Raw genomic sequence first — 23,421 nt, forward strand, 5'->3', positions numbered from 1 at the left:
CAGGGCTTTCTGACAAAGTATGGATTTCTTAATTCCCAGTGGAATATTTTTCATACCCCACTGCAGACTATTAAGTCCCAGATATTACATTCTGCAGTTTAAACTTTGCACGGTGCATAAGAAGGAGTTTTCTCAACAAGGAAAGTCTTCTCTGTGGCACTTTAAGTTTCACAATATTAAAATTAATCTGGCTGCAGGGTAGGAGCTTCAATGCCAAAATTTGGGGGAGTTTGGGTTGGGAGGGAGGCAGCAAAAGGGGTGAGGGATTCTGAAGGGGCAGAGGAGAGCAGGGCACTGGTGCCACTGGTGCCACCACATCCCACTGGTGTCACATTCCAGGTGAGCCAGCAGGAATTCCAAATCCTGGAGGCCAACCCTGCTGCTCCAGGACATCCCAAACCCCACTCTGAACCTCAGCTTGTTACCCAGAAAGGATCCACACCTTCGTTAAAAACAGAATAAAAATACCCCAGAACCATTTAAAAGTTCCTATTTTTTTTTCCCTGCAGAGCAGCAAGGGCCCACCAAAATGCCCAAAGCAAAAACGCTGTGGAATTTGAATTTTGGGACAGATTTCCAGTGAAATTCCCCCCACTCACTTGTAGACGGTGCCTCCGTTGCCGTGGCCGAGGATGTCTCGGTATCGAATGTCTTGTTCATTCATCTCCACAAGAAAGAAAGAAAAACAAAAGAGATGTCATCCTGGGGATGGAAATGTCAAGGAAAAGCAACTCCAGGCCATAAACAACAAGCAGTCTGGGTCATTTCAAGTTCAGCTGCAAGAACGAGAAGATCAATACAACATTTGCTGTCCAATTTATAAAAGACGATACCAAGGGACAAAGTGATGGAAAGTTTAATGACAATTTGTTTGCCTGGGTCATTTCATTAAAGTTTGATAAAAGGTGTCAAAATGGAATGATATAATGTAGCTCAAGAGGGTCAGGGCAGTGCTGCTGAGAGGAAAAGGGGCTCGGGAGCAGCGCAGCAGCACAGCCAAAGTTGGAGGTGAACGGGAACAATCCTGGCAGTGGGAAAAGTTGAGGATTTATTCTGGAATTGGTGGAATTGAGCCTAATTGAGCAGCAGCTCTGGCACAGGGCTGCACTGCAGAGCTCCATTTGTACCTTTCTTTAATCTAAAGAACACCTTTTCAAGAAAAAACAGCCTGGGATTGCAATAAAAGTGATTTTCCTTCAAATACACAACATTTGCCTCAATCTTTCTGCTCGCTGGGACAGCTCAGAAATTCAGCAGCAGCTGATGAAAGCCCTGCACATTGCAAATTCCTGAATTTGGCATCTTTTTTTTAATATGGATTTTAGAACAGCTTAACACATTGCCCAAGAAGCAACTCAAATATAAAATCACAGTTCAACCTTCTCACAGTTATTCTGATTTTGCCCAAATTAAAAAAAAAAAACACTAAAGACATTTTTGCAATGCGCATAATAATTACAATAAATATTTTAAACAGAACTAATTCTGGGCTGACAGCAGTTTTCTTTTCCAGAAACATTCCCCCATTGCCTGGTCATTTTAAGTAGAAAATGTTTGGGCAAATCCTGCTTTGAAAAGTTATTTTCCTAGGAAACATTAACTCATTTTCAGTAATTACTTGTATTTTATGGGACACCACGTTAAATATTTCACATGGCTTGGCCTGGCTGCTTAAAGATGTCATTTTTGTGTATTAACACAAGGGATGATAACAAGCTCAAATGTCCCAAAGAGTCAATACTCAGCATTTCTAACGACCAGAAAATGAAATATTTTATTGATTTAAAAGAAGTTGTAAGGACAGAAATGATTAATCCAAAATTGATGTTTTTCCCTTCCACTACCTGAGCAAAAAATGTGGTTTCTCACTGGAATTGCTACACAGGGATGGGAAAAGCTGAGCTGAGACAACTCAAACCAGAAGGTGATTATTTATTATGTATTTGTAATTAAACCTGGGCCAGGTTCCTTAGAAGAGCCCATTCCAACACCAAGGTTGATGATGAAAATCAACATTTATTTCATTACTGAAAGCTCCTTTGCTTATTGCATTCACCAGAAAATGCAGCCAAAAAGGGGAGAGATTGCTCCTCGTGAGGAACATGAATGAGATTTAAAACATGTAAAAAATCTACAGTGGATCCCTGACATAAAAATAATTTCTCTCAGGCTGCAGATTTGGTGATTTTAAGGAGTTTTGCTCTTCCAAGCTGGAGGATCTGAATCCTCCCATCTTGGAGTTCACAAACATCTCCTGCATTCCCAAAAACCTCCTCCTGAACCAATAACTGGGAGAGAAATGCAATGAACCCCCAAAACCATGGATAAATTTGTATTTTTGCTTCTTGCTGGGGGAAAAGAGAAGATTTTTTTGGAGCTTACTCAAGTTATGAACAACAAATTGAGCAGAACTGGAGACACCAAGCACATTCCCTTTCCCCCTGCTTGTGGCCACTGGGAAAAGGGAATATTTTCCCCACATCATTCCCTAAAAGAGAGGGAGAGGAGCAGCTCCATCCTCTGAGGTTTGTGCCCAGCACAAAGGGCAACCAGAATTCCAGGGAAAACCAGGAATGCTGCAGCTGATGGGGAGATAAAATGTGATTTAGTGGCTCAAATAAAGACGCCAAAAGCACGGGGTGATTCATTTCTTTCCCTGGGAAAACTGGACTCCCCATCATAAAAGGAGCTAAATAAAAGGATATTAAACCTGCAAGCCCACTTTGGATCGGGCACCAAAACTCAGGGAATCCGTGGAAAATCCGAGCAGGGAGCAGCAAACAAAGCCCCACCCGGCTGGGGGTGAAAGCAGGGGGGGCTTTTTGTGAATTATTACCAGGCAAACGCCCAATTAATCCTGATTGGGGCGAGGAGCAGCCAATTGAGGAGATTTAGTAAATCCCCCTTGCTAGGGCAGGGACTAATCGGGCACTGGAATGTTCCTTATGAACTGCTGCCACTCTATCAATGCCCAATCAATCGGTGCCATTTACCCTGAGTGACAGAAAAGGAATAAATATTTATATCGCATCACCTCTGTCAATGGAGCCAGGCACAAAGCTATTTCTAACCTGTCAATATTTGATTATCTTGAAGAATCATGTGCCCCCCTGCTTTTAATGATTAATATGAATTCCTTATTAAGGCCAAATGGAAACGACTGGGGGGATATCATTAGGAACGCCTCAAAGCGGGAACTGCCAAAAAATAATCAAAAATAATGAGCCAGGCCAGACTTAAGTAATGGTGAGTGGGATTTAATCCCCCCCAAAATGAGCAAAAGTTAAAGTTTTATCTAGAAACCCACGGCCAGCTCTGGATCTGGGATGAAAATCTTGCAGAACACAACTGAGATCATTTGCTCTCAACAAAAAGCAGATTAACTCCCATCAGGTTGACCAAAAATATTTAAATGGAATTTTTTCTTTTCTTCTTATTGGGTTTTAGTAACATTTTTAATATCAGAAGAAGAGGTACTTAATCCTTTTTTTTAATTGGGTTTAAGTATAAAACTCTGTTCTTATTTTCGTTTAAGTGGGTTTAAGTAATAATTCCAATAGGATAAGAAGTACCTAATTTTTTTTTTAGTGGGTTTAAGTAACATCACAAGAAGAGGCACTTCATGCTTATTTTCTTTTTTTTAAGTGAGTTTAAGTAACAATTTTAATATCAGAAGAAGAGGTACTTAATCCTTTTTTTTTTACTGGGTTTAAGTAACAATTCCAATACCATAACAAGTACCGAATTATTTATATATTTATATATATTTATACATATATATATAAATATATTTTAATATATATTTACTTATATATATATATTTTTTTAGTGGGTTTAAGTAACATTTTTAACATCATAAGAAAAGGCACTTGATCCTTATTTTCTTTTTCTTTCTAGTGAGTTTAAGTAACATTTTTAATATTGTAAGAAGAGGTTTGGTTTTAAAATTCTAAACCCCAGGGAACAAATCCGTGAATCTCTTGCAGGGCACCAACCACTTGTTTTGTGCTGTTTAGAACAAATAAAATGCCAAATTCAGCCAATCACAGAGAGATTTTACTCCCATTCTGAGGTTTTAATTTAAAATAAATCAGTAATATCCGAGTAAGCACCACCTTGATTTGCAAGCTCAGCCACCTGCCCCCAGAATTCCAAGAGAAATAAATTATTTACCTGTGAATTCTGAAAGATTTAAAAATCATCTGGCAGGAATCTGAGAACACTGAACTCAGCTAAAATCCCCATTTCCCAGCTGCATTCCAGCAGCGCTGGGCTCACGTTTTTGGAGGGATTTTTGGAGGGAAATCCCATTTTTTTCACCCCTCTCCCCAAAAACTATTCCAGGTGATGCTGAAGGCCACCACAAAGCCCAACCTTCATCCTGCTGCCAAAGCCCAACTCCCTGATTCATGAAATGCCAGAGAGGCCTGCAGAGGTCATTGTGTGCAACACTGAATAGGCATCGGAGATAATTAAGATTTCAGCCTTGGGAAGGCGGAGGGGAAGTGAAGAGCAGTTAAGAAAATCAATAAGAGTCTTTTATTTGCAGTGACACAGATGTCTCAGTCAATAGAGCCTAACAGGCAGCTCCCAGCCCCTGGACAGGTGCCTCCCTCCCAGGCTGCCAAAGGGCTGGCACGAACATTAAACCACATTTCTGTAGCTGCTCCAGAATTTTAGATATATTTTAATATAAACATGCACATAAAATAGTAATATAATTATTTAGCTATTTGTATAAACATTATTTATATAATTGCTTATATATTTTTGTGTATAATTATTGAATTATCATGATTCTAAATTATATAGTTAATAATTATATATAATTAGTATATATAAATATAATTAGTATATATATTAAAATATTCTTTTTATACAAATATACACATTTAACTGTGTATATTTAATGTCATTGCAAGCCCGCCCATACAGCTCAAAATGTGGGGAAAACAAGAATGGTGTGCTTGTCCATAAACATTAAAATTTCAGTTTTGGGTGCCAGGGGGTGAGTGCCTGGAGCAAAAGGAGAACAAGGTGCTGTTCTACCATTTTAGGGGTTTTTTTGCTTGGTTAGTTGGATTTTTTGCCTTATTTTTGAAGGATTTACAACACAGAGTCATGGAATAATTGTTTAGGTTGGAAAAGATGTTTAAAATCAAGGCTAAATGTTAATTTAGCGCCACACAGAGGGGCAGAGTGGCCTGAAGGTGAAGGAGGGCAGGGTTGGGTTGGGGATTAGGAAGGAATTGTTCCCTGGCAGGGTGGGGAGGCCCTGGCACAGGGAAATTCAGGATTAAACCATCCCTGGAGGTGTCCAAGGACAGGGCTTGGAGCCCCCTGGCACAGGGAAATTCGGGATTCCCCATCCCTGGAGGTGCCCAAGGACGGGGCTTGGAGCCCCCTGGGACAGGGAAATTCGGGATTCCCCATCCCTGGAGGTGCCCAAGGACAGGGCAATTCGGGGACAGGGAAATTCAGGATTCCCCATCCCTGGAGATGCCCAAGGACAGGGCTTGGAGCCCCCTGGCACAGGGAAATTCGGGGTCCCTGCCCAGGCACAGAATTCAGAACAAGAGGATTCCCAGTCTGGGCTCCCAGATCCTCCCAGCCCAAACCAGCCCACGGGTCTGCAGTGACCCAAAGAGCACCGGGCACTTCCCTGCAAGGACCTGCTCCGTATTTCAGCATCTCCCAACCCACCCTAAACCCTTATTTCAGCCCTGAACCCACCAAAGCCCTACAAGGGAGCAGCTCAGATACTCAGAACTGATTCACTTTCCCCCCTGGAACCACAGCAGCAGCAGCAGCTCAGAGCCTCTGTCCACCTGCAGCCAAACATGATCAGCACGTTTTGGGAAATTGCCAATTAAAGCAAAATCGAGACCCAGAACTCGTCCTGAAGGTTCCCCACCCCCAAATTCTGGGTTAAAAGGGCACATCAGAGCTAAAAGAGCTCTGAGCTGCTCTGCACCACCCAGGGGTGCCCGGAGCCAAAGCACCCACCTGGCCATTGGCAAGGATCTTCTTCAGCTCTGCTGAGGACTTCTTCAGGCTGCAAAAGAAACAAACCAACTATAAATCAACCATTCTGGGCTGGTTCACCCCCTCAGACAAAGAGAGGAACGAGGGGAGTGGGGTGGTTGCACATTCTGAGCAGATGGAACCTGAAGGGGGGAAGGTGAGGTGAGATCAGGCTGCACTGCCAAGCTGCAGGCAGCAGCAATGAAGAGCTGAGGAAAAATCAATGTATTTTCCACCCTACAGCTGGTTTAGATGCCTGACTGTACAACCTGCTGAGGCACAACCTATTGTTCACCAGCTCTAAGAGGGAAAATTTAAAAAAAAAAGGTGCTCTCTCATGCTGGGTGTTTCAGAAAATAACAGGAAAATGTGGTTCACATCCACTTTTCATGTGCCATATCTGGTTTGGGAGCTCCCCAGGGCATTATTCCTCAGGAATAATCATTCCTCAGGAATTCCTGTGGATGCCAGCTCCAGGCTGTGCTGCCCCAGCACCTCCCGAGGTGGAGCAGAGGGAGCAGAGCACAATTCCTGATGTGGGAATCCCAGGACATGCCTCTCCATGTGAACCCATTCCAGCTCAGTCTGCTGCACCCCTGAGCTTTTCCAGGAGAATCTACTCCCAAATCAATACAACAAAACTCACATCCATTTCCTCTTAGAGAACTTCACCAAACTCCAATTCTCAGCTTGGTGAGTTAAAGGCTGACACCTTTAATCCCTCCAAACTCCTTCAAAAACTCACAAAATCCTGTTTTCCCCTCCTTTCCTGACAAACACCGTTCCTTGGAGCTTCTACACAACAAACTACCTGGGCAGCAACATCTGCAAAAACTTTATCTCAAAGGGACATTCTGCTCTTATTACTGAGGTTTAAAAAAAAAAAAAAGTACAAAATAATATATTCTTGAAAGGCCTGTGCACGTGTCTTGATCACAGATCATTATTAACAGGAACAGTGAAAACACAGATTTCATATTTGGTGGCTTTGTTCTTTAATAGGCCTCTTGTTCCCACGACTGCTTTAAAGAAAAATTAAGTTTTCCAAGGAAACATAAGTTGATCTTGTCATCTTTCATGACTAACAATTTGTGAACATGAAACAAAGAGAGACTTTCAATTACTTCAAAAACAAAACTCCCGGTGCAGAAGGTTTCGGAAAAGGAATGGCAATTAACCACCAGATAAGGTGACAAGAATCTTCTAGAAGCTTCATTTGCAATGCACTTGAAGAACAAGCTCAAAGTACAGGGAGTACTGAAAGCCAAGCACGCAGCAGTGACAGAAAAATCAGCTTTATTTAGCTCAGATGGGGGGGCTGCAGAGCACAAAGATATTCAGATTTATTTTCTCTTCTTAAGAGTTTTGGATTGGATCAAACCTTCCCCGAAGGATGGGGCAAACTTTGCCAGGATGGGGCTTTTTGGGGTTTTTTTTTTTTTGTTCTCCACAATTACAGAGCCACCAAAGGCAGCAGCAAACTGGGTTTAGTGGTCTTTGGACAGGGTTTTCCAGTGGGGGAAAACCTCCAATGCTGCTGCTGGGTGAGGCTGGAATTTCCCCTAGCCCCCCCAGAGTGAAAATGGGATTTGTGGGACTGTGCCCCCAAAATTCACATTAAAAACGTGCCCAAAGCACCTCTCTCTGATCACATTGATCTCTGGCAATTCACCTTTTTAATCTTTACAACATTTCATTTTTCTTTCCTTTTCTCGGAGAGGAGAGGGAACAGGATGTTGATGCACGGATAAATGGAATATTATGTGCTTATTAGAATAATTGAGGTTGAAAGGAGCCCCCAGAGATTTCTATTCCCATGGTTCAGACACGCTCTTGTAGGAAGAAGATGGAGCCAGACCCTCCTTATTTCTTTTTAAGAATACAGAAATGGGTTTTTTGTAGGTTTTTACCATCACTATGGAGTATTATGACTTCCTGTAACAATTCATGTAATAAAAAGGAGTGTATCCTCCAGCATTTGAAAAACAAAGCTCCAAGAAAACAAAAGAGAATTCGTTTTCTTGCATTTTAAAACATTGATGTGAGTTTTCAAATTAGGGCTGGAATGCAAAGAGCAAGATAAGGGGGATGGACTCCAAAACTTTGCTGGAACTGTAGGAAACAAACACCTAAGCTAAAAAAATCTTCAAAAAAATCCTCCCTCACACTAATAAACCTACAGAAGTTTGTTATTTAGGCTATTTATTGTTACAAACCTATGAATGGGGGGCATCAAACTTTCAAATCAAAGAATCCTGGGGTGAACAAGCAATGAAGACCTGAACACACAGACCCTGGCACGGGATCAAATTGCATCTGAGTGCTTGTGAAGGACAGAGCCACCTGAAACAGCCAGCAAATCCTCATTTCCTCCTGAAACACCCAGCAAATCCTCATTTCCTCCTGAAACACCCAGCAAATCCTCATTTCCTCCTGAAACAGCCAGCAAACCCTGATTTCCTCCTGAAACACCCAGCAAATCCTCATTTCCTCCTGAAACACCCAGCAAACCCTGATTTCCTCCTGAAACACCCAGCAAATCCTCATTTCCTCCTGAAACACCCAGCAAATCCTCATTTCCTCCTGAAACACCCAGCAAATCCTCATTTCCTCCTGAAACACCCAACAAACCCCGATTTCCTCCTGAAACACCCAGCAAATCCTCATTTCCTCCTGAAACACCCAACAAACCCCGATTTCCTCCTGAAACACCCAGCAAATCCTCATTTCCTCCTGAAACACCCAGCAAACCCTGATTTCCTCCTGAAACACCCAGCAAATCCTGATTTCCTCCTGAAACACCCAGCAAACCCTGATTTCTTCCTGAAACACCCAGCAAACCCTGATTTCCTCCTGGAACACCCAGCAAATCCTCATTTCCTCCTGAAACACCCAGAAAATCCTGATTTCCTCCTGAAACACCCAGCAAACCCTGATTTCCTCCTGAAACACCCAGCAAACCCTGATTTCCTCCTGAAACACCCAGCAAATCCTCATTTCTCCAGCAGCAAACCCTTATTTCTTCCTGGAATCCCAAGTAAACCCTTATTTCCTCTTGAAATACCAATTTCTCCCTGAAATCCTTAGCAAACGCTTCTTTCTCCAGAGCAAACCCTAATTTCTTCCTGAAATACCCAGCAAACCCTTCTTTCTCCAGCAGCAGATCTTTTATTTCCTCCTGAAACATCCAGCAACAAATGCTTATTTCCTCATAAAAAACCACCAAACCCTCATTTTTTCCCTGGAATTCACACCAATCCCTCATTTCTCCAGCAGCAAACCCTCATTTCCTCCTGCAACACCTATCAAACCCTAATTTCTTCTGGAATCCCAAGTAAACCCTTATTTCTTCCTGAAATTCCCATCAATCCCTCATTTCTCCAGAGCAAACCCTTATTTCTTATTAAAACACCCACCAAACCCTTCTTTCTCCAGAGTAAACCCTAATTTCTTCTTAAAACACCCACCAAACCCTCATTTCTCCAGCAGCAAATGCTTATTTATTGCTGGAATCCCAAGGAAACCCTTATTTCCTCCCAAACCCCCCCAAATCCTCATTTTTCCCCTGGAATTCCCGACAATCCCTCATTTCTCCAGAGCAAACCCTAATTTCTTCCTGAAATCCCAAGTAAACCCTTATTTCTTCCTGAAATTCCCATCAGTTCCTCATTTCTCCAGAGCAAACCCTTATTTCTTCTTAAACCCCCCCCAAATCCTCATTTTTCCCCTGGAATTCCCGACAATCCCTCATTTCTCCAGAGCAAACCCTTATTTCTTCTTAAAACCCCCCCAAATCCTCATTTTTCCCCTGAATTCCCGACAATCCCTCATTTCTCCCACCACAAACACGTGAGGCTGCCTCAGCAGCCCCTGCCCGGCGCCATCCACCCATTCCCTCCTGCTGGAAAATCCCCTCCACCCCCGGCTCTTCCCAAACCCAGCCCCACACAGGGCCACATTTTGGATTAAAAACGAGGAAATAAAGGGGAAAAAGGCAGGAAAAGCAGGAGGAGCTGGGCTCTTACCTATTGCTGGGGAGGGCCTCGGAGGCGGCCGAGGCGCCGCTGTTGGCGCGCGTGTTCACCTGAGGGCAGCGAGAGGAGCCCGATCAGAGCTGCCTTTCAGAGGACACCGTGCTAATTAACCTGTAATTTGCCACGCATTTCTCATTTCGTTAGGAAGGTTAATTAGCTGGTTGCTAGGCACGCTGATGGTTGAGGGCTGTATGTAGGTTAGCAGGCCCCGCGCTCGCGGCCGAGGCGGCGCGCTACAGAAAAAGGGTGGTGAATTCAAAAGGTGGTGAATTCATAATTTGCTCTCCTTTTAAACACTCAAAAAAATTCACTTAATGCGTTTATAGCCTTCCCTGTGTGATTACAGGAGCAACAAGGAATCAAAACTCTGCAATAATTCTGCTGTGGTGCCTCCCACACTCGGATGAGCTGCTGGAATCACAGGAGTGAGGTGGGGGTTTGGAAGCTTTGAAGTCGTGGCAGGCAGCAGTTGATAAATGAACTAGTAAAATTTAAGAACACGATTAGCAGAGGTTAAAAACAAAAAAACAAACCCGTTTTTAATAAAGCTATATACATATAAATATAGATATCACAGCCAGCAGTTTGCAGATGCGTCCTTCTCCCACCCTCACCAAAAAAAAAAAAAAAGAAAATCCGAATTAAAAAAAAAAATCTGCTTGTCAGAGCTCAAGAAAGTGCAGTTTTATTTGACATTTCAATAAGTGGAACACAGCATTACAAATCCATCTAAGTTTCCTGAAACAATTATTGAAATTCGTACCTTGAGGCCATGTATGTTCCGTTTCCCAGGAGGTTTGCAGGCTGAAACAGTAATTGACTAAATTGTAGAACACATCAGGGCCATTTACAAATTTGCTCAAAATGAATCTTTTCAAAAGAAATGAGGGTGACACCAAAATTAGCAGAGAGAAATGATTGAAAAGTGCCTGGCGAGACCCAGAGTGGGAATTACGGCCCAGGATTTTTAACTTGCAGGAGTGAGCATTTATAAATGCTAAGAGCTTTCTGACACCGTGTAATATAAATTCTAATTTCTGCTTAAAACACATCACAGCCGAGAGAACCGCTGCCTCAAACGATGGGATTCTTTTGGTAATTCAAATTCCAACCTTGTGTCGGTGTTTTCACACGGCTGGGGGTTTTTCCCTGGAATTTCACAGCCATGTTTGCAACCCAATATTTGGATTTTCAGGGGATTGGATGCCACACGTCAGAATTGGTCATTTTGGCAGAGGGGCTTTGGGTGAAATGGGGAAAAACTTGGGGGAAAATGTGTGTGGGGGGGAAATTGCAGGGGGAAAAATGGGGGGAAAAAATTGGGGGGGAATATAATGGGGGGGGAAATAATTTAAATAAATGGGGGGAAAATTGAAATAATGGGGGGGAAAATTGAAATAATGGGGGGGAATAATTGAAATAATGGGGGGGGAATAATTGAAATAATGGGGGGGAATAATTGAAATAATGGGGGGGGAATAGTCGGGGGGAATTAATTGGGGGGAATTAATTGGGGGGGAAATAATAATTGGGGAGGGGAAAATAATCGGGGGGAAAAATAATCAGTGGGGAAAAATAATCAGTGGGGGAAACGTGGCAGAGGCAACAGGAGTGAGCTTCTCTGGTAAATACTGAATAAATAAAAGGTAAATACTGAATAAACAAAAGGTAAATACTGAATAAACGAAAGGTAAATACTGCATAAATGCCACCAAAAAAGGCACTTTTTGGGGACAGAGATGCACACGTGGCACTTTCCGGTGGCGCCTGGGTTCAGAGGGATGGGCTGCTGCAGGGGGAGCTTTCTCCTGAGGTTCTCCAGGTGAACATTCCCAGCTCTGCACTCAGGGAGGAGCTTTTGGGAGTTTTTTTGGGCAGTGGCAGCCCCAAGGCCCCGAGTCCAGGCAGTTCCCACCCCACAGCCGCTGTTAAAGGGGCTGTCACTGCTGATGGATGGCAGAAATCTGATTTTTTCCTCCCTCTCTGTGCTCACGTGTCTCGCTCCTGTTTTTGACAGCAGCAAGCAGAACCATTTATTAGGCAGAAGGACACAGGTGATGGATATTAAACACAGCACTGAGGGCCACGAGCCTTCTAACAACATCAAAAATTACCACGTGCATCTAAAGAGGGAAAAACACCGTGAGACCAGGGGTGGGAAAAGAAAACAACTCAAAAGTATAAATTATAAATACGTATAAAGCCCATTCTGGTTTTCCAACAGATTAAAATTGACATTTTGAATGAGATATTGAATCAATAGTGATTTTTATGGTGGGTGTTTGAGCAACATGTTCACCTTGATTTCCACAAATAGGACATAAATAGCACAGGTAGAAGACAGAGATAAAGAAATATCTATAAATACATATAAACATATATTAAACATCTATATATAAATATATAAATAGATATTAAAATATCTCTGTATAAATATATAAAAATATACAAATATATTAAAATATCTCTATATAAATATATATTAAAATTTCTCTGTATGTATATATAAATATATATTAAAATATCTCTATATAAATATATATATTAAATCACCTATATATCAATACAGATATAAATATATGCAGATATATAAAAATATGTGTGTATATATATAAAATATATGTAGATCTATCAATATAGATATCTATAAATATATGTAGATCTATAAATAGATATATACAGATATATATTAAGATATGTAGACATATATAAAAATACATACAGATATATGTGTGTACACATTTTTTATATGTACATCACATAGAGATGCTTATTTTTAATATAAACCCCACCTCTGGCTCTTACTGCCTAAACAGCAATAATAAACCTATTTAAAAAAAGAGAAAATACTAATTTTTCCCCTTTAAAGATATTTTTAATATGAAATAAATAAAGCCAACCCAGCTAACACAGGTTGGCACACAGAAATTTACCCCTGACAGGATTTTTATGGAAGATAGGAGATTTTGGGAGCTGACTGGAGGCAGGAACTGAGCCTTCCTCAGAAGTTAGAGTGGCAGAAAGGGAAAAGAATTCAAAGGACTTGCAAAGAAATCTCTTAAAAAGGAAGAAGTGGAAATGAGAGGCAGGAAAGCTGCAGGTGCTGAGAGGGCTTTTCAAGTGGGGAACGTGGAGAGCCACAAAAGGGCACGGGAGAAAAGTGCTGGTGCTGCCAAAATTTGGGATGTTCATTAGAGAGGCAGGACAAGAAGACAGGGAAGGAAAAGGAAAAAAAAAAAAAGGAGCAGGAAAGAAGGAAAAAAAAAAAGAGCAGAAAAGCAGATTTTGTTCAGTATTTCAGAGGAGCTGCAGAGCTCAGGGGTGGGTTCGGGGAGGTTTTAATGCTCTAACCTGGGAAAAAAAGGAGGTTTAAGGAGGTGGTTTGGGAAGGTTTTGGGAAGAAACAAAAACTGAGGAATGTGGAGGGAGGGGAAGGAGGAAAGGCAGAGCTGAGGCAGGGGTGAGAATCTGGAGGTGACTGGGGGGGATTGAAACTGAGACAACTCCGAGGGTGCCCAGGCAGAGGAGTTAACTGGGATTCAGAGCTAACAGGAAAAGGAGAGAGCAGCAGGAACAGGAATTCCCACAGCTGCATCTTCAGGAATGAGCCAAAGAGAGGATGGAAAACCTCAGAAAGTCCCTGGAAAGCCCAGGGGGGGTCAGGCTGAGCAGCTCCTGCCAGCTCAGAGCACTCCCAGGGCTCAGAGGGGCTCCAGGAGAGCTGCAGAGGGACTGGGGACAAGGGATGGAGGGACAGGACACAGGGAATGGCTTCAGAGTGGGAAACAGGAGATTTGGATGGGATTTTGGGAGGGAATTCTGGCTGAGAGGGTGAGGAGGGGCTGAGCTGGAATTCCCAGAGCAGCTGTGGCTGCCCCTGGATCCCTGGAAGTGTCCAAGACCAGGATGGACAGGGCTGGGAGCAACTGGGAAAAGGGGGAGGAAAAGGGGGAAAAGGGATTTAAGGTCCTTCCCACCCACACCATTCCAGGATTCCATGTTCCATGCCTGGGAAGAGGCAGGAGCCCCTTCCCCTGTCCTTGCCCTGCCCTGAGGAGGTCACAGCTCCAACATCTGGGAGTCCCCTCTCACTCAGAGCCTGCCAGACAAACCCCACATCCACATCCCCTTCAATTCCTGCCCCTTTTCCACAGGAACTTCCAGGAAACTCCTTTGGAGACCTCGTCACCTCATGCTGGAGGAGGCTCCTGCTTAATTGCCCAATCCAAACTTGAGAGAGTTGTAAGTAATGGAAGTGTGGAATGTTTAATTGGGAGCCTCACAGTATGATTATTTGTGTAATATCAGTTAAGCCAGTTTAATTTTTAATTATTTCAATTAATTTATTGCTGGGAGATTTACTTGGAGAATTTAAACCTTCTCTGTTCCATCAATTAAGAGGCAGAGATGCAGAGCCTGGCTACTGAGATCTGAATGAATTATGTAATGCACCAGGCTTTTTTTTTAAATCATCATTTGAGTGCAGGGAGAGCATTCCCAAAAACCCTCCCCAGCTGCCTGTGGATTTTTTTCAGGTTGGAGATGACCTATTTTTTAATTGCCTCAGTCCACAGAATTGATTATTTCTCTCCCTGTTCAGGAGGATTATTAGAGTGAATATTGTGAATATTTGGATAGCACCAAGAACCCAAACCTCAGACAAAAACGTGTCCTGGCAGGAGCTGCTGTGCCAGACACGTCCCACAGGGTGACAGTGGCACTCCCCAGCCTGGCAGGCTGAATCCTGCTATTAAAACAGCTTTTAAAAGCCCAATTTTCATAAATACCCAAGACTTCAGTTATTCATCTGCTCAGCTTGGAACCCAGGCAGAGCCATCACCAACGAGTTTTTTAAATGTACTTAAATATGTACTCTGCAAACCTCGTTAGTCTAATTTACTCCAGGAAATTAGCTGCTTTCTATGCAATAAATGCACTTTTCTCCACGCTCCCCACCATAAGGAACCCTCCTCTCCAAATGAAGAGGCAAACACGATGCTCTGCATTTAAACCTCCCCAGACGTGGCAGGGAGCAGTTTCACCCCAGCCCTGTGGGGATTAGCCCAGCGTTACCTCGTGGGTAGATCTGCAGAGGCTCTATCAGCTGTCCATTCACCTGCTGCTCCATCACAGTGGAGTAATACTGCAAAAAAAGCAAGGAAAAATAAAGTAAAGCTCAGGAATGCAGGAGTGGTGACAGCACCCATGGGTGGCTCAATTCAGTGTATTCTGATTTTTTTCCTGATTACCACGGCACAGATGAACCTTCAGAGGGTTCCTTTGCATCTGCAGTGTTCCCACAAAAAGGGGGCAGAGGAATTTAAAGGAGCTCCAGGTTCTCCTGGAGCAGGTGAGGAAATGGAATATTTGGAGGAAGTGGAATATTTGCAGCAAGTGCAGCAGCTGCCACAGCTGGAGGAGGCAGGACAAGCAAACACAGACACAAACTGATGCAAATACACCCCAAAGACAGCCCAGGATTGTGCAGCCAGGAGAATTCCAAGGGAATCCCAAAGGGATCTGGAATTGTGGGCAGGTGAGGGATCAGGTGAGAGGGATCCCCAGGCTGTGCTCCCCGAGAGTCACCGCAGCCATCCTGAGCCACTGAACTGCCCAGGAGCTGCTGCAGGCACCCAGGGGATGGGTAATGGTTAAAAAAGGCTCAGAACGGGCAAAAAGGGCTGGGAGAGGAGCTGAGAACACCAAAACCCAGGAGGATGCTTGGGCCATGGAGGGCTGGAGAGCTGGGAATGCTCACCTGGAGAGGAGAAGGATCCAGGGAGAGCTCAGAGCCCCTGCCAGGGCCTGAAGGGGCTCCAGGAGAGCTGGAGAGGGGCTGGGGACAAGGGACAGGACACAGGGAATGGCTCCACAGCGGGAAAAGGGAGATTTAGATGGGATATTGGGCAGGAATTCCTGCCTGGGAGGCTGGGCTGGAATTCCAGAGCAGCTGTGGCTGCCCCTGATCTTGGCCAAGGTTGGACACCGGGGCTGGGAGCAGCCTGGGACAATGCAAGTTGTGTTTGAGCCTTCAGCTTTGGAATTCCCATTTTACCACAGGAATTCCAGGACCTGCAGACACCTCTGCACACAATCAGAAACATTTCTGATCACTCCCTGGAATAATGAACTCAAACAAAACCCACCAAAAAACACCACAGAGGGGGAGAGAGGGAGGGAGGGAGGGAAACCCTCCCCATCCCTCAGCAGTGATGACAAGTAAATGAAATATCAATCATGTAAGCTGTCAACCTTTTGGGACAGCAATAACTGTTAACAAGTAGTCTGGAAAAATTGTCTGAAAATGACTTGTCCTCCACACGCCAGCGCTGGAGGTTTCCATGGAAAATTAAGATGCCAGTGGCTATTTGGAACATTGTTCAGGTATTCTTTTTAATGGGAAATTTGCCACTTATTGATCCAGAGCGTGTAGCCCTTGCTTTCAGAGAGCTGCAAGCAACTTTCCAATCAGTGGCTGTCAAAAAAATTACTGCCTTTTTAGACAGATACAAGGCAACAGCTCCAGAGCTGCTCCGTGGCTGTCCTTAATTAACTGCAGGGCCCAACACTGAAAAAATCCCACTGACCACCCCCAAACCCGGCCTAATTCAAAGCATTTTCACACAATCTGAAGGGATTCCAGGCCTGAATTAACTTCTGGTCAAATTCATAAAGCCAAGAACCTAAAGGTAAGGTCAGGCATATGAAAATATCATCCCAGTTAAAATAGGTTCCAAAGTCTAATCTCAGGGAATTATTTCTTTTCTCCTTAAAGTGAAAAAAAATCCACTTTATTTACATTTTAGACAACACCTGCACCACATCAGAATTCCCTGAAGTACTTTCCCAGCTGGCCAACCCTCCAAATACTTGTTGCAGGCCTGCAAATGAGTATTTTTCTTCCCCATTATCAAACAAGTTCATTTTCTAGGCTCAGAACATTTGTTTCCTCGTAAACACATCCCCCAAAAAAACCCGACGCCCATAGAATGTGAGGAAGTTAAACCATCAGTGCAACCCTCAAATAAAAAACTAGTTTGAAACTGAAGAGAAAATTTTTTCAGAGAAGAAAAGCTGCTGGAGCAGAAAGAAGTCATTTACAGCCATCCCATAATTTTGAAGGGAAGGCAGAGAGTTGAGCAATCAGAACTCTAATGTACTGAAACTTGAACAGTGAGCTTGGAAGCATGGCAAAAAAAATGACCTTCCCAAGGCATGATTAATCTGGAGGCTGCGCCAGGGAAATTCAAAGTTTTCCACTTTAAAAGCAAAAAAAAAAGCTGGGATTTCATGAGGGGAACGGAGAAACACCAGGAATTCTGGTGGGGGAGGATCTGCTGGACACTAAAAGGGCTGGAAGAGAACAGCAAACCCCAACAGGACCCTGGGGATGCTCTGAGGGCTGGGAGTGCTCACCTGGAGAGGGGAAGGACCCAGGGAATCCTCAGGGACCCTTCCAGGACCTAAAGCGGGTCCAGGAGAGCTGGAGAGGGGCTGGGGACAAGGGACAGGACACAGGGAATGGCTTCAGAGTGGGAAAGGGAGATTTAAATGGGATATTGGGCAGGAATTCCTGGCTGGGAGGCTGGGCTGGAATTCCAGAGGAGCTGTGGCTGCTCCATCCCTGGGATGTCCAAGGCCAGGCTGGGAAAAGGGGGACAGTGGGAGGTGTCCCTGCATGGCAGGGGTGGCACTGGGTGGGATTGAAGGTTCCTCCCCACCCAAACCACGCTGGGACCCCCTGAAATCCCACCCAAACCACTCTGGGACCCCCTGAAATCTGAGATCCTCTGAAATCCCACCCCAACCACTTTGGGATCCTCTGAAATCCCACCCAAACCACCCTGGGACTGCCTGAAATCCCACCCAAACCACGCTGGGACCCCCTGAAATCCCACCTAGAGCACCTTTGGGTGGTCCCAAGCAGGGCTGGGCTCTGACAGGCCCCAAGATCATTTATAGGCATTTATATCATCCTGGCTCAGAGAGAAAATCCCCATTTTTTACCCTCTTGCTCATCAATTTCCTTTGAAAAGAGGAGTTAAATGATTTTTTTTCCAGTCTATTCAAATGATTCTGTTCCCATCAGTAACTGCACCCCTCCCTCCTGCAGGAGATTGATATTTCTGGGGATCAGGCAGATTTTACACCCCCCTACCTCCACAAAGGCACACACAGCCACATCTATCTCCCCTCGAAAAACACCAAATACATCTTTAAATCCTCCATGAATATTGAGCCTGCAGCTACAATGAAACTCCTCCGTCAGGAGGGGTGAAGCAGTCTCCAGATGAAAGTAGATTTTGAAAAATTTTTAGAGCCCAGGGGTTCATTTTTAATGAGCCGTTACTTTAAGTACTGCATAAAAAATACAAGAAATTGATAGTCCATTTAGCCTGCACTATACCTAATGCAAAAGTCATTAAGATGCATTATTCTTAATGTTTATGATATGATCAGTAAGTGAACAAGGCTCTTTTTTTTGCTTTTTGGGAGTGTGTCCCTGTATCTCGTGTGAAGCACCTCCATTTCCCCCAGGAAAATCCAAATTTGGATTTAACACGGGGGTGCTGCCCAGCTGAACACCTCAGAACAGGCAAAAAACACCAAGAAAAATGGATAAACCTTGGGGGAAAAATTCAGATTTGTTGTACTCACGTAGGACAGCATGGCCTTCATCTCCTCATCGCTCCTGACCGTGATCCGGTCCCCGTCCTCATCCTCGTCTGCCAGAGGAAGGCAAGGACAGGGACAATTTACCAGGCTGGGTTTTACCTGGACCTCAGAGCAAAGAAAGGGAAGGAGCTCAAACAGAACAGCTGCACAGGGACCCTGAAATAATCCTGTATAATGGCCCCAATTATTAATTAACAAAAACGGTGACTTCTGTCTGAAAGGGGCACCAAGAACTTCACTCCCAGCAGTTCTGTCACTGCCAGGACCTCTCCTGGAGCTGAGACCTTCCCCAAGATGGAATTCCCATCCTGATCCCTTTTCCAAGCTGGAATTCCATCCCTGAGCACTTCCCCAAGCTGGAATTCCATCCCTGAGCCCTTCCCAATGCTGGAATTCCATCCCTGAGCCCTTCCCAATGCTGGAATTCCCTCTGTGATCCCTCCCCAAAGCTGGAATTCCCATCCTGACCCCTCCCCAAAGCTGGAATTCCCACCCTGATCCCTTCCCAATGCTGGAATTCCCATCCCTGAGCCCTTCCCAATGCTGGAATTCCCATCCTGACCCCTTCCCAATGCTGGAATTCCATCCCTGATCATTTCCCCAAGCTGGAATTCCCATCCTGATTCCTTCCCAATGCTGGAATTCCCACCCTGATCCTTTTCCCAAAGCTGGAATTCCATCCCTGTTCACCAAAGTGAAATTCTCTCCCTGTTCCCTTCCCAATGCTGAAATTCCATCCCTGAGCCCTTCCCAATGCTGGAATTCCCATCCCGATCCCTTCCCAAAGCTGGAATTCCCTCTGTGATCCCTCCCCAATGCTGGAATTCCCTCTGTGATCCCTCTCCCAAAGCTGGAATTCCCTCCCTGTTCACCAAAGTGAAATTCTCTCCCTGTTCCCTTCCCAATGCTGAAATTCCCTCCCTGTTCCCTTCTCCAAGCTGGAATTTCCACCCTGTTCCCTTCCCCAAACTGGAATTCCATCCCTGATCATTTCCCCAAAGCTGGAATTCCCTCTGTGATCCCTCCCCAAACTGGAATTCCCACCCTGTTCCCTTCCCCATGCTGGAATTCCATCCCTGATCATTTCTCCAAGCTGGAATTCCCACTCTGTTCCCTTCCCCAAACTGGAATTCCCATCCTGATTCCTTCCCCAAACTGGAATTCCCTCTGTGATCCCTCCCCAAACTGGAATTCCCTCCCTGACCCCTCCCCAAATTGTTCTGCTGACAAATGGAAGGGCCACGCTGCCAAAAGTGTTTAATTTCTCCCAAATTCTGTTAAACCTGGGCAATTTCACTGAAATTCATCCGAAATCTCACTGTAGATTATTTTTTTTTTAATTTCTAGTCATTCAGAGTCCCAGAATGAGAATTTGGAAAAGCAAAATAAAGAAAAATATATAAAGAAAAATATATAAAGAAAAATATATAAAGAAAAATATATAAAGAAAAATATATAAAGAAAAATATATAAAGAAAAAATATAAAGAAAAATATAAAGAAAAATATATAAAGAAAAATATATAAAGAAAAATATATAAAGAAAAATATATAAAGAAAAATATATAAAGAAAAATATATAAAGAAAAAATATAAAGAAAAAATATAAAGAAAAAATATAAAGAAAAAATATAAAGAAAAAATATAAAGAAAAAATATAAAGAAAAAATATAAAGAAAAATAAGTGGCAGGTTCTGGAGCTTGGCTTTGCTTGTTAAAAAGCAGGCAGGGAAAATGCTGAGGTGCAGAAATAAAACCTCTCTGTTCTTGTGGCGTTTTAGGAGAGGAAAACAGAACACATGAAGAGAAAAAGAGCATTAATAGCACCTGAAGGGCAATAAATCAACATTTCCTTTGGTTATCTGCAGATAGAAAGGGGCACAAAGCTCTAAAAAGGGGAGAAATGCTGATAAAAATGAGAATAAAACAAAGGAAACAGAGAAAAAAAAGTCACAAAAATTAAAAGACAACAGCAGGAGCCTCCTCCATTTGGAAGAAAACTCCACTTTTGCAGTATTTTATCCCCTGGGCCCTCCAGACAGGACAATCCCCCAGGAACCCCCTCAAAAATCAAAATAAACAGGTTTAAAGAGCAGATATTAGTGTAAGACTTGCTGGGAGGATCGCAGGATTACAATTTCAAGCCCAGACCTACAGGTAGTTTATACTTTTCATTTAATTTGAGCAATAAAATTGCACTGAGGAGCAAGAGCACGCTAAGGTCAGGCTGGTAATTAAAGCTACTTGGTGGAAATATTTCAGATGTGATTAAATAATAAAATATTGCTTGATTTGGTGCCATTATTAAAGTTGCATTAATGCATAAATATTTAACTGTGACATCTAATGAATATGATTTCTTTGGAAATAATAAATATAATAACGATATAGCAAGAACAACATAAAAATAACAACAGAAATATTATTTATTTTGTTAAATTTAAAGCCCAGCAATGTGGCAAAGGAATTGGTTGATAAAAATCACACTCACACTCAAATGCTGTGGTCGTTGCATCTGGCAAAACTTGACCAATGACATCCTAAAAATGGAAGGAAAAATTAAATTAAAATTTAGTTAAACATCAAATAGGGAAAGCCTGATTTGCATTAAATCCCTTCAATCCCTCCCCACTGCCCCAAAAATGAGAAAGTTTTTAGGGCTCTCACAAATCTGCACCAATCTCGATGTTTTTCTCCTCCCCCTCCACGTGACCTCCAGGAAAACTCTTTTTTATCCCCAAATAACTCCCCCAGAATTACAAACAGCTCCGTGGTGCCTGCTCTGGCAGGTGAAAAAATCCATTTTTTTCTTGGGTTATAAAAAATGGGCACATAACTGATCAAAGCCACTCGTAAAAACAGCTTTATGAATTTTTTTTTTGCTTTAAAAAAACCTCTTTTCTCCTGTTTGGAGGGCTCTGCCAGGCTCAGCTGGGATTTGAACTTCTCCAAAATTCAGAATTGTTCAATACTGGGGGAGAATTAACTGGGAGCACCCAAAGAAGCAGAGACAAAACCCGGGGCAGCTCCAGGGCACCAAAACACAGAAACATTTCCAGTCACACATCCCAGCCCAGGCAGGACCACAGAAGAGTTTTTACCTTTTTTTCAGCCAAAATAACCCAAAATTTCCACTTCCAATCCCTGCTCCAACCCAGCCTTTCTTGCTGGGACCAGAAAAAAGCTTTGATGGTTTTTTCAGCCAAAATTCCATTTTCCAGTTCCAATCCCTGCTCCTAAACCCAGTTTAGGTTTTTTGGGTTTTGTGGGTTTTTGTTTTTGTTGGGTGTTTTTTTGGTGGTGGTTTTTTTTTTTGTTTCTGTTTGTTTGTTTGTTTTTGGTTTTTTTTGGGTTTTTTTTGCTGATACCAGAGAAGAGATTTGATCATTTTTTCAGTTTTTACCACTTTCCCAGCCAAAACAACCCAAAATTTCCAGTTCCAATCCCTGCTCCAACCCAGCCTTTTTTATTTGCTGGTATCCAGGAACAGCTTTTATCATTTTTTCAGCCAAAATTTCCACTTCCAGTCCTTCCTCCAACCCAGACTTTTTTTTTTTTCCCTCATACTAGAGAAGAGCTTTGATAATTTTTTCAGCTTTTACCATTTTTCCACCCAAAACAACCCAAAATTTCCAGTTCCACTCCCTGCCCCAACCCAACCTTGCTGGGACCAGAGAAAAGCTTTGATTTTTTTTCAGCCAAATCCCACCAAAATTTCCACTTCCAGTCCCTGCTCCAACCCAAACTTTTTTTGCTGATTCCAAAGAAGAGCTGTGATCATTTTTTCAGCTTTTCCCATTTTTCAGCCAAACCACTCCAACATCTCCACTTCCACACCCCTGCTCCAACACAGATGTTTTTGCTGGTACTGGAGAAGTGTTTTTCCCATTTTCCCAGCCTTTCCCATTTTCCCAGTTTTTTCCCAGCCTTTCCCATTTTTTCCCAGCCTTTCCCATTTTTTCCCATTTTCCCAGCTTTTCCCAGCCTTTCCCATTTTCCCAGCTTTTCCCAGCTTTTCCCATTTTCCCAGTTTTTTCCCAGTTTCCCAGCCCTTCCCATTTTCCCAGTTTTTTCCCAGTTGTTTCCCAGTTGTTTCCCAGTTGTTTCCCAGTTTCCCAGCCCTTCCCATTTTCCCAGTTTTTTCCCAGTTTTTTCCCAGTTTCCCAGCCCTTCCCATTTTCCCAGTTTTTTCCCAGTTTTTTCCCAGTTTTTTCCCAGCCTTTTCCCAGCCTTTTCCCAGTTTTTTCCCAGCCTTTTCCCATTTTCCCAGCTTTTCCCAGCCTTTCCCATTTTCCCAGCTTTTCCCAGCCTTTCCCATTTTCCCAGTTTTTTCCCAGTTTTTTCCCAGCTTTTCCTCTGCTGCCAATCCCCAAGGAGCCACCTCAGGGCACGGCACAAACTCCCAGCGTGGCTCTGCCCCTCCTGTCCCACCCAGCGAGCAGAAATTCATCCCCTAAATTAGGAATTAATTAATTCCACGAGGATTTATCGCAGCCCATGCACCGGGATGTGCTCAGCACCCCAAAGCTCCACTGATCCCTGGCACTTCTGCTCTCTCCATTTCCCTCTTTCATCTAAAATTTTAAAATTCTGAGAGACGGAGACACAATTAATAATATTCTGAAAGCAGCACAAGATTTCCACGGAGCCAACTGAAGCAAGAAATAATTATAAAACTTTCTCGTGGT

The 23,421-nt window shown here is 43.3% G+C and overlaps 1 protein-coding gene across 2 annotated transcripts in view; it reads right to left on the reverse strand.

Annotated features, from left to right (window-relative positions):
- MAP2K5 (mitogen-activated protein kinase kinase 5) overlaps positions 1 to 23,421 on the reverse strand; it is a 120,010-nt gene that overhangs the window by 91,627 nt on the left and 4,962 nt on the right. For both annotated transcript variants that reach the window (XM_063412158.1, XM_063412157.1), the window contains exons 2-8: positions 21,225 to 21,273; positions 18,717 to 18,784; positions 15,132 to 15,201; positions 10,822 to 10,862; positions 10,050 to 10,108; positions 6,007 to 6,055; positions 600 to 664 (exon numbers count right to left, since the gene is read on the reverse strand). In XM_063412158.1, the coding sequence (XP_063268228.1) occupies positions 600 to 664; positions 6,007 to 6,055; positions 10,050 to 10,108; positions 10,822 to 10,862; positions 15,132 to 15,201; positions 18,717 to 18,784; positions 21,225 to 21,273 (401 nt within the window). The remainder of the gene's footprint in view (positions 1 to 599; positions 665 to 6,006; positions 6,056 to 10,049; positions 10,109 to 10,821; positions 10,863 to 15,131; positions 15,202 to 18,716; positions 18,785 to 21,224; positions 21,274 to 23,421) is intronic.

This window comes from Prinia subflava, chromosome 15 (assembly GCF_021018805.1).
Source record: "Prinia subflava isolate CZ2003 ecotype Zambia chromosome 15, Cam_Psub_1.2, whole genome shotgun sequence".
NCBI classification, from domain to species: domain Eukaryota; kingdom Metazoa; phylum Chordata; class Aves; order Passeriformes; family Cisticolidae; genus Prinia; species Prinia subflava.